Source organism: Apium graveolens, chromosome 6 (genome assembly GCF_009905375.1).
Source record: "Apium graveolens cultivar Ventura chromosome 6, ASM990537v1, whole genome shotgun sequence".
In the NCBI taxonomy this organism is placed as follows: domain Eukaryota; kingdom Viridiplantae; phylum Streptophyta; class Magnoliopsida; order Apiales; family Apiaceae; genus Apium; species Apium graveolens.
The window spans coordinates 166,567,776-166,578,890 of NC_133652.1; the positions used below are offsets into that span (position 1 = coordinate 166,567,776).

The following is an 11,115-nucleotide window of genomic DNA, read 5'->3' on the forward strand; positions in this document are numbered from 1 at the left end:
AAAAAATTCGGTCGAATTTAGGGGCTAAATTCGACCGGGTTAATTTCGACCGTTTTAATTTCAACCGTTTTCGGTTAAAATAAGTCGTAAATATGACCAAAGGATTCGACCGCCTGCGGTCGAATTTAACCCCAGTCGAATTTAAATCAGTTATATTTAAGCCTATTTTCTTGTAGTGAATGTTGTAATTGTCATTTAACCCAAGTGAGATTATCTAATTTTAGTGTACTATCTTCAACCTGTGAGTAAACTGAATATACGAGCTAAATAATTGTACAGAACGTCAGAAATGAAATTGCAGTGACAGAAATTTTCATTTTTTGGGTTATTGATGTCTTGATTTTTTATATATATATAAAAAAAAAGAATGTCTTTCGAGTAAGATCACTAAAATACTTCTCGTTTTTTAGTTAACAGATCACTAACATTCTTGATGTCATAAAATGTGACATTTCCTGATTTTGTGTTTTCTCATAAGTTGTGAAGTATGTGTCATCTTTACATAATACCCGGATGGCCCAAAAAAAAACAATAACGATTAACAAGCAACTGTAGAATCAAACCACCTGAAAAATCTACTTTCCATGCAAATCACATAAAAATCAGGCTGAATTTCTTTTTTTCCGTCTATTTCTTGGGTGAAACCAAGACATGCAGCAAGGTAAACGTATCGCTATCATTGCGCACACAGAAGCCCCATCTTCAATATGAATTGTTGTGTATTTTTATGCACATTTTAACACGAACGTTAAGATCTTGACTGTTCTTCCTTCATTGTTTGGTTATCAGATTTATATAAATCAACGTACACACAGATCATTTTAGCCTCTTCACTCGGCTTGATCATCGCTGTAGCAATGCATTATCGTCTTAGAAGAATCAGAAATTCAAAGATTGTCCCTCGGATTAGAGTTACAGACACCGGCCAACCTGTAAGACTCGAAAGGTTCTCCCACTATGTAGGTAATATTTATTGATCTCATCCAGTTTTATCCGTTTTCTTGATTTAGCCACAAATGTGCATTGTACATACATATAATTATGTATAATTATGTGCTTGCAAGTGCATATCGATGTCCTGTGCATTATTTGGGTGCAGCTAGGCAAATGGGGTTCGCTGACAAAAGAGAATGTCCTCATTTGTGCAAGTTAGCTTCTGACTACATTAAAAAAACAGAAGGGGTTGAGGAGAATATATACGCATTCTTTTCTCATGATCCGGAAGTTGATTCCTTATTTATAAAGCTTATAGAGGAATTCGAAAGATGCATCCTTAGTTACTTTGCATTTCACTGGAGGCATGCTCACACTATGATCAGTCAGGTAATTAAGATCTGTAAGAATCATCGCTTTTTTTTAGGAATCTGTATGCCTAAGAGCCAACAGCCTATCATTTAATTTCTGAACCATTATTGCAGGTGTTAGGTTCTGGTTCAGGGCCGAAGAAGAAGTTCAAGCACATCGTCATGGCAGCAACTAGGTGAATTTGTTTTTCCTATTCTTATAATAACAGAGACAGTCTAGTTAGCTAGCAAAGTTGCTAAAACTAATACAAACATACGAACGCAACAACTGAATATAAAATTATGGTCTGCTCAGACGATACAAATGTAATTGTTTTGGACTATAATGTTTATGAATGTCATGACTTGTATGCAGCAAAAATCTATACAGGAGCGGGCAACTTCTCCTTATGAACGAGATCCTTTACTAAAATTTAAACAGAAGTGCCTTGAGCCTTTCTTGTTTCTTTGATGAATGATGACATTTTTTTAGTTGTCAGCAGTACTACAAATTTAATTTCTTAGAGAAGAAAAATCTCTTGAATTTGAAAAGTATTCAATGTAGAGTCCTGTGTTTTTATTTCTTTTCCGAAATATAACTTCTTAGAGTATCCTACTCTTCAAGCTGTCCATGAAAAAATAAGCTACAAAGAATGAATCTTAGCCGGTAGTTTCACCACGAGAAGATAGAACGCCAGTAATCAGATTACTTCAACTACTTAATGTAATCTTACTTCAGTTTTTGACTGAAATAGGGAGCAAAGATTTGAGAGGGTCTTAAAGAATCTAAAAGTGGCAAGAGTATTTAACACATTGGTTGAGGAAATGAAAGCAATTGGGGTTGCAACTGCTGATGATTCAGAATGTACAGATGTAATGGTCCCGATGGCACATAAAGACAGAAGTCCTGTCCTCCTCTTCATGGGTGGTGGAATGGGAGCCGGGAAGAGTACGGTACTGAAGGACGTTCTAAAAGAGTAAGATTGCTAGTCAAATGATTAGTTACTATGATGATTTAAGGTTTCTTATGATACCTACAATTATCGCACAATTATGTATAACTTTTAGAGCTAAATTATTAGTAACATTTATATAATTTCTGGACATATGCAGACCATTCTGGGCAGATGCAGCAGCGAATGCTGTTGTAATAGAGGCAGATGCATTTAAAGAATCTGATGTGATCTACAGAGCTCTGAGTTCAAGGGGCCATCACGACATGCTTCAAACAGCTGAACTGGTACATGTTATCTTATTCCCCCATACCTGAACCAGTAAAAGCATAGCAATCATGTGGTGTTTACGTTGGGTTGTATGAAATGGAATGAGGTAGAAATAGAATATTGTGAAGGAGACTAGACATAGAAGGAAATGATGGACTAGGTCAGAATAAAAATCTGATACTATGAAAAACATCTTTGATGAGAATTGTGAAAGAAAAGAGTAGGAAGTGGGGATGAAGATGCATTTGCAAATAGGTGAATTTGAACTCAAGTTCAAAAATTTAGAAGGGAACTGAGGAGAGCTGAGTATTGTGTATCAATGTTTATAAGAGAGTTGAGTTTCATTCCATTTCATCCAACCAAACATAGCAATAGATACACCTTCCTGACAGCCGGCTCAAACTCGATTAAACTCACTATACATCTGCCTACCTTTTGGACTAAAAATAACACTTCTTCCGGGATGCCCCCACAGGGATCGATTCAGATACCTTACATTTCCAAAATTTTAATTCTCATTAGTAGTTTTTGTTGTTGTACTTGCCCAGTGTACCACATTGATCCTTGAAGCTTCTAAAACATTAGATGTAACTGCAAGTCATCATCTCCTCAGCTAAGAAGACTTAAGTGCGTATCATCAATTTCATTTCATCATTCTGAACTCTACAGGAAATGTGGAGAGTAATGAGTACCCAATTGATGGTTTGCGATAAGACACTTACATTGTGTTTGGTTGCAATTGACGTTTACTGATCTTTAATTTTCATTTCATCCTTCATTCATTTTGCTGTGGAATAAAAACCTTCATTTTGCTGTGGAATAAAAACCTAAGTACTTTGGTATTTAATGCTAGGGTTGGTGAATTTCGAGTTTTAATGGTTGCTCTTGCGTTCGGGACTATCGATCCTTACAAGATGCCTACGTATCTCTGTGTTGTAGAGAATCAAGCCAAAAACGTAGTTCTAGGTTGAGGGGTAGAGCCCTTTATATAGAGGTGAGTCTTGGGTTAGACTTCTATTAGGAGACTTGGTGGACAAGTCTCCAACTTAGATGGTGATTAGGAGTCCCCTTGAGTAAGGAGATCCAGAACCTTCTATGTAGGACTTTGAGCCCGTTTAGAACACATGTCTCTACTCTTCCAGCCGTATTGGGCCTAGTCCGTGAACAACTCAGGTTGGTGGACTTGGACGACCTCTGCTGATGGGCCTTGGTTGTTTGGGCCGTCATAGGCCTGTTACGAAACTTTGGACCAGACAGGCCTGCTATGAAGCTTGGACCAGACAGGTCTGCGTTGGACTTTTCGGACAAGAAGCCCAAACGTAATTAATGCGACATTTAATGTGTCTTTAGGACGTATTTTCTATCCATATCATTTGCCCCCCAACTTCCGTGAATGCTGCTCGAGTTTTCGTGGAAGTTACAATGGTCTATTCGCGACACGTGGTACTTTTGGCCCTTCCCGGGTATCGGCCCTTCATGGGTATCTGCCCTTCATGGGTATCACCGCGTTATCGTAAAGTGTTGAGCGACCTACACATTTACAACGGCTTATTAGTGCGAGTATACACACTTAAGGCCCCCGTAGAGGCTATTTGGATGGTGTTCAACACTAAACGGTCCTAATCGGGACTATAAAGCGAGCGTTTATCACCCTTAAACGGTCCTAATCGGGACTCCAATTGTTGCCTGGTCGGTCGGGGCTTCCCTGCGCACAAATTGTGGTCGTCATAGCTCTGATATAGAGGCTCCTGGTAGGCCAAAGGGCCTCCAATTGTTGCCTGGTCGGCCGGGGCTTCCCCCACAAAAATTGTGACCGTCATGGCTCTGATACAAAGGCTCCTGGTAGGCCAAAGGGCCTCCAATTGTTGCCTGGTCGGCCGGGGCTTTCCCACACACAAATTGTGGTCGGCATGGCTCTGATACAGAGGAGAACGTTTCCTTCTCGTACTCGTGAGTTCAACTGAAAAGCTAATCTTGTCTTAAACTCCACTAATTTTGTTAATCATGATGATTTATATAATCGTCCTTTAGTTAAGACTAATGACTTATATTTGATTTCAGCCAGGCTTTTTTCGGAAGACTGATACGATAAGCGGTGTCCTGCATCGCTTTTCTCGTTTATTATGTGATCTTTTATTGCCTTTCAATCGCTTTTCCTCACCATTTCCGGTGTTTTTTCAACGAGGTACCTGCTAGCGCGAACCAGGCTAACTTCCGACCTGATATAGCAGGTGACCTTTTTCCTATAAAAGGAGATGAGAAGTTCTCATTTTCATTCACACCTTCATTTCTCAAATTCTAAAATTTTCTCAAGCTCTTAACTCTCTTTAAGTTTTCAAGTATGTCAGGTGGACAAGGCCCTGTCAAGTCCTCTTTCTCCGAAAAAGAAGCTATGCATAAGAGGGCTACTCTACGATCACTCCAAGGTATAGCTCTTGTCTCCCCATTCTCAATTAATCGGTGCTCGAATAGTTTGAAGAGTATGTTGGATGAGAGAGCGGACGAGTATCCTAGTACCGTCCATTTCGATGCATTCCATCACCGAAGTATGCTTCGTGAGAAAGACGTCGAGGTGATTAAGTCGACTTACTCCGGGCCCGATTGCTTGAGGGTTCGTAGAGTTAAGCCAAGTGAGAGGGCATGTAACCTTTGCCACCAAAGGTTGTTCGTGTTCAAGGCGGCCCTTCATTACGGGCTAAGGTTCCCTCTAAACCCCTTCATCCCGAGACTTCTAGCCGAACTCAAGATCCATCCATGCCAGTTCTACCCTAACGGGTGGTCTTTCATCATCCTATTCATAGTGAGATGCCATGACTTAGGCATTTCTTTGAGTGTAACAATGTTCCGTAGTATCTTTATGATGAAGGCGTCTCCTATGACTAGGCCTGGTTGGGTAGTGATTCAACACTGAGCCCACGTTCCTTAAATGGTGAACACCAGTTCCCTCAATGACTCAAACCACAACTGGAACAAGAAGTTTGTGATCGTTGAGTGGAAGGATGGAGATTGGGGTGTATACTTCATACACGATTTTAGTAGCCCAGTCGATAGCTCCCACTTCATTCTCAACCTTTTTGATGCTGAGCTTCACGCCCGAGATCTTCTTATTGATGATGACGGGAGAACCCCTTATTGGGAATTCGTGATGGAAGTCAAGCTTGTCGAGGCTGGCCTTAGCTGCCTCTCTATAGAGGGTACCTATTCTTGTTTACCCTTACTTTGTTCAAGTTTATGCTTATATATGTTTCTTTTCTTCTTATTTCAGTTGCTAAGGCTCTTGACGCCAAAGCCAAGCCGAGCGATGCGGTTACGGGCAGGATGGCCAGAAATGCCATCAAGAAGGCCAACCATATCCCTAAGGTCCCTGCTTTCCTCGAGGCATCAGGATCTGGTCTTAAGAGGGCCAAGGATTTTGACGGGAGTGCTAGGACCCCTTTCGAGCCTGGATGGGGTATTTCTTCCAACGACTCCGTTTTTGGCAACCCGGCTCTTGCTCTCGAGTGGTCGAGAAACTGCATTACTCCTCCCGACCTCTTGTCTGTGTCCTCCGGTGAGAAACTCCTCGAGGCGGAGATGCTGGGAGCTCATGCCCTCTATCAGGTATGTTTTTAGTTATGCAAATTTTCGCTTATGTTCTCTTTTCCTTAGTACTTGGAAAATATTATAGGAATCATTTCTTGGGGGTTCGACCCTTTCTTAATTAAACTCATATTTTCTTTGTCAGGCCAATGCCTATTTCGCAGCTTCCTCTACACAGGCTGTGAAAATGAGAGGCGATTACCATGCACTGCAGGCTTCCATGAAGCAGATGACTATCTCTTTAGGGGAGTGGGAGTCTAGGGCCCATGAGGTGGAGGGCAAGCTTTCCATCATGGAGAAGAAATATGCTAGCTCGGAAGAGAAGATGAAGAAGGAATGAAAGGACCTCGAGGCTGCTTATCATAGATCCATTAGGTTCACTACAATGATAAATGAGCACGAGGACGGCACATAGTATACAGGCTTCTGGAGCTTATACTCTTCCTTCACGAGGACTGCACTCACGGCTTGTTCAGATACCGCGAGGTACAAATAAAGAATGTCCTCAGGACTTGGTTTAGCCAACAATGGGGCTTCAGTCATGTACTTCTTCAGCTGTTCAAAGGCCTTTTGGCTCTCTGTTGTCCATTCAAAGTCCTTCACATTCTTAAGGGTTTTGAAAAAGGGCAGGCATTTGTCTCCAGACTTGGAGATGAACCTCCCTAGAGCTGCAATTCTTCCTGTCAGCTTCTGAACGTCCTTGATGGAGCGTGGTGGCTCCATGTCTAGGATGAATTTGATCTTGTCGGGGTTGGCCTCTATCCCCCTCTTAGAGACCATGTGACCCAAAAAATTTGCAGACCCAACGCCAAAAGCACACTTGGCTGGGTTTAACATCATTTTGTGGTGCCTCAGCACTTCAAATGCCTCTCTGAGGTGACATCTTAAGGAACTCATCTCTAATCCCTTGCTGCAGGGCTATCATAGCTGCTTTATCATCAAGATCAGGGACCTTCAAAGCCTCCTTCGGAAATCGATTCAGATACTCTCTCAGGGACTCCTTTGCTCCTTGGACTATACCCCTGGGAGATGCTGAGCTCTTCTCGTGCACTCTGCCACTTATGAACTGCTTAATAAAAGCTTAACTCAAGTCCTTAAAGGATCCAATAGAGTTTGGGGGCAAACAGCTGTACCACCTTTGAGCCATGCCCGATAGGGTTTGAGGGAAGGCCCCACACTTAATAGCATCGTTCACGGACTATAACAACAAGGCATTAGAGAACGTCCGAACATGATTAGTGGGGTCGCCAGTAACATCGTATGTTTTGATGGTGAGCATCTTGAACTTCCTTGAGATATGAGCATTCATTATCTCATCAGTGAATGGTGAGTTTGGATCATCAGGATCACCTAGGGGCATAAGATAACTTGGATCAGCCCTTAGGGCAGTTGCCCTTCTTGTTATTGGACCATCCAGGTCTATGATTGGAGGGGGATTCCTCCGTCTTGGAACAAGCGGGGGTCTTGGGACCAGATGTGTCTCCAGGTCTCACTTCAGCCTCTGGATCTCTGCTTCATGAGCCCTGATCCTCTCTTGAACATCTTGGGGATTCATCCCTTGAGTGCTCTTGGAGCATTGTTCGGTGTCAGCCATCGGCTCATTGCCAGCATGCCTTCTTCTTGGAGCAACATCGTCATACGATGACTCGGAGTCTCTTTCAGTATAAGGCATAGAGAATTCTTGATCCTCCAGAATAGGAGCCAAGCCACGTATGTATTGGGGCGTCCGCCCTTGTGCTTCACTCCTACCAGGGTGTCCACTCCCTCCAACTTCGGGGCATAGAGACATCCCGTAAGGGGGGTTAGTAGTCACAATTATCGAGTACTCATACCCAAGGGGTTGAGAGTTCACAGGTGCATGCAGCTGCTGAAATTGGGGGTTCGTCCCTTGAGGAGCCGGGGGATTCGTCCCTTGCGGCTGAGCCTCAGTTGCCCCTACTAGGGTTCCTCCTTGGGTGGAGGCATAAGTTGAGTGTGGTGGTACTTCCACTGCTGATGCGATTGTTCGCGATGGGACAAGGGTGTCTATCCCACTAGTGTTTCTGCTCCGTGTGTTCACCATGGTTGTTGTAAGCTTCACACAGACGGCGCCAAATATTGTGAAATAAAAACCTGAGTACTTTAGTATTTAATGCTAGGGTTGGTGAGCTTCGAGTCTTAATGGCTGCTCTTGCGTTCGAGACTATCAATCCTTACAAGATGCCTACGTATCTCTGTGTTATAGAGAATTAAGCCAAAAACGTAGTTCTAGATTGAGGGGTAGAGCCCTTTATATAGAGGTGAGTCTAGGGTTAGACTTCTGTTAGGAGACTTGGTGGACAAGTCTCCAACTTAGATGGTGATTATGAGTCCCCTTGAGGAAGGAGATCCAGAACCTTCTATGTAGGATTTTGAGCTCATTTAGAACACATGTCTCTGCTCTTCCAGCCGTATGGGGCCTAGTCCGTGAACAACTCAGGTTCGTGGACTTGGACGACATCTGCTGATGGGCCTTGGTTGTTTGGGCCGTCATAGGCCTGTTACGAAGTTTTGGACCAAACAGGTCTGCTATGAAGTTTGGACCAGACAGGTCTGCGTTGGACTTTTCGGATAAGAAGTTCAAACGTAATTAATGCGACATTTAACGTGTCTTTAGGACGTATTTCTATCCATATCACCTTTATTTAGCAATCTGGCGAAGGAATGCTCCATTCTCCATACTCTCGATTGCTTCACAAATCTCAATATAAAAATAAAATAAGATCTGTTCTCATTATTTTCCACTCTTCCCTCCCAAGTCCTTAATTCAATTTTTTCTCCATTCATTTCGTTATCCATTTTTCCTTGCATTCTATTCTTCCCAACCAGACGAGTTATAAACGAAGACCACGTGACTCACATGATGAAAGGTGTACATATACCAAGTTCACGTTATCTAGTAGCTTACAACAATAAGAGAGTTTCAGAACCACGGGAAATCACATTTAAGACGAAGCAAAATATAAAACAAAATTCTTTCATTTTAAGATATTCTGACTGAACTGTCAGGCCAATATTTTAAACAACGCAGCTGAAAATTTACCTTGATTAAGAATGCATCATATTTACGGGAAATAGATAAATGAGAATAAAATCAATGAGGAAGGTCACAAGAATGTCTATCAGAAGCTCTATGTGATTTTACATTTGGAGATTATTCCCTAGATTATTTAAGAAATTAGGCATTTCTCAATATTACAGAAATACGGAGTACGAATTCCTTGAAACACATATATACTATTCCATCTTACATTCGATATAATTGTAATTACATTTACATCCTACTTGACCGCCATTCTGTGTTATACAGCGCTACTTCTTGCTTAACAGCTGCTGCCTCTGTGACTCTTTGGGTGGCATAGTAATACCTGGGGAGGAAATTCTATTAATTTGAACTAGTAATCCCAAAGAGTGTGCAAGATCACTCAGTCGCTGTTTCTATTTCAGATTTCGTATGATTAAAGGGCTTCTAGTTGAGTTTCTTCTAGGAAAATCATTTTATTTTGAAAAAGTTGATAGTAAACAAGAAAGTTTTGAACAGGTGCATCAATCATCTACGGATGCTGCATCATCCCTCCTGGTTACAGCACTCAATGAAGGGCGGGATGTAATCATGGATGGTACTCTCTCCTGGGTCCCCTTTGTTGTCCAGACAATAACAATGGCCAGGAATGTTCATCGTCGCCGTTATAGAATGGGAGTTGGTTACAAGGTTGAAGATGGAGTTGTAACTGAAAATTACTGGGAATATTGCGATGAAGAACTAGAACCAGATGGAACTACGAGGAGAAGGCCATACAGGATAGAGTTGGTTGGAGTGGTTTGCGATGCTTATATGGCTGTTGTTAGAGGCATACGGTATGTGAATGATTTCAAAGATGTTGGTTTAGACATTATAATTATCAAATCAAGCATCCAGGTGCGAAAATCCTGTGATAAAAATAAACAAGATATCACGACGACAATAGACAATGATAACAATTTATCACTGCTTATAACAAAATAATCGGCATTGTTGCAGGAGAGCTATCATGTGTAGAAGAGCTGTGAGAGTAAGATCACAATTAACCTCACATAAGAGATTTGCAAATGCATTTACAACATACTGCAACCTAGTAGACAATGCAAGGTTATACTGCACCAATGCCTTGGAAGGCCCGCCTAAGGTAATTTCTGAACATCCTTATTATGTAGTCCATGAACACTAATGAACCATTATTCTATTGACAATATGTTATGATTTGATTGAGAAACTAAGACGCTTTATATGCATATATTTTCCTGGTCATTTCGATGTTAGAATAGATTCATCTGAAAATGATAATATTGACCAAAAAACAAATAGTTCAACCAGCAGTATACAATGCTTACCAATGTTATATGTGAGAAGTTGATAGGATGGAAGGACAAAGAAAGGAATTTGCTGGTTGATCTAGAGGAGATACATTGTTTAAAATCAGTAGGGATGCTGAACGAATCAGCCGACTGCATCTCCGAGCTCTATAAGCCCGGATCTGGTCTCCATGAAGGTTCTGTGTGGAAAGAAATTGTCCTGTCGCCTTCAAGGAATCTCATCCAGGAAGAGCTTAAGTTCCACATCCAGAAAGTTGAAAGCATGACTGCACCACAAGGGACTTGACCAATTCTAGAATTACTCAATTATTTCTTCTTATTTTCTTTTACAATTTTTATAAACACTTTCTTCCAACACTGTTTTTCAGATTTTCTGACCAGAGTACAATATCTTTTTCATCAGATTTGTACCGTAACCTCACAGCATAACATATATTCTTCAGTTTAGACTACAGATTATGGAAATGAAATTATTTGCAAATTGCAAGGCATTCTTGAAACAGAACTAAACTAATTTAGCTCTATTTAAGACAGATATATATTCATCAAACAATTACTGGTAGAATTTACATTGATGTTTATCATGAAACTTCAGAATTCAATACTACAAATCAAATGGTTTTAGAAAAAGAAATAAATATACCTCAGCAGCTATACAG

The 11,115-nt window shown here is 41.2% G+C and overlaps 1 protein-coding gene across 1 annotated transcript; it reads left to right on the forward strand.

Moving 5' to 3' along the window:
• Positions 1-551: 551 nt before the first annotated feature.
• Positions 552-10,872, forward strand: LOC141667686 (calmodulin calcium-dependent NAD kinase-like). The gene is made up of 9 exons (XM_074474274.1): positions 552-661; positions 790-963; positions 1,100-1,323; positions 1,419-1,480; positions 2,039-2,260; positions 2,397-2,523; positions 9,645-9,961; positions 10,125-10,269; positions 10,494-10,872. The coding sequence occupies exons 1-9, from the start codon at positions 652-654 to the stop codon at positions 10,740-10,742; spliced, it is 1,530 nt and encodes a 509-aa protein (XP_074330375.1). The 5' UTR covers positions 552-651; the 3' UTR covers positions 10,743-10,872.
• Positions 10,873-11,115: the final 243 nt, after the last annotated feature.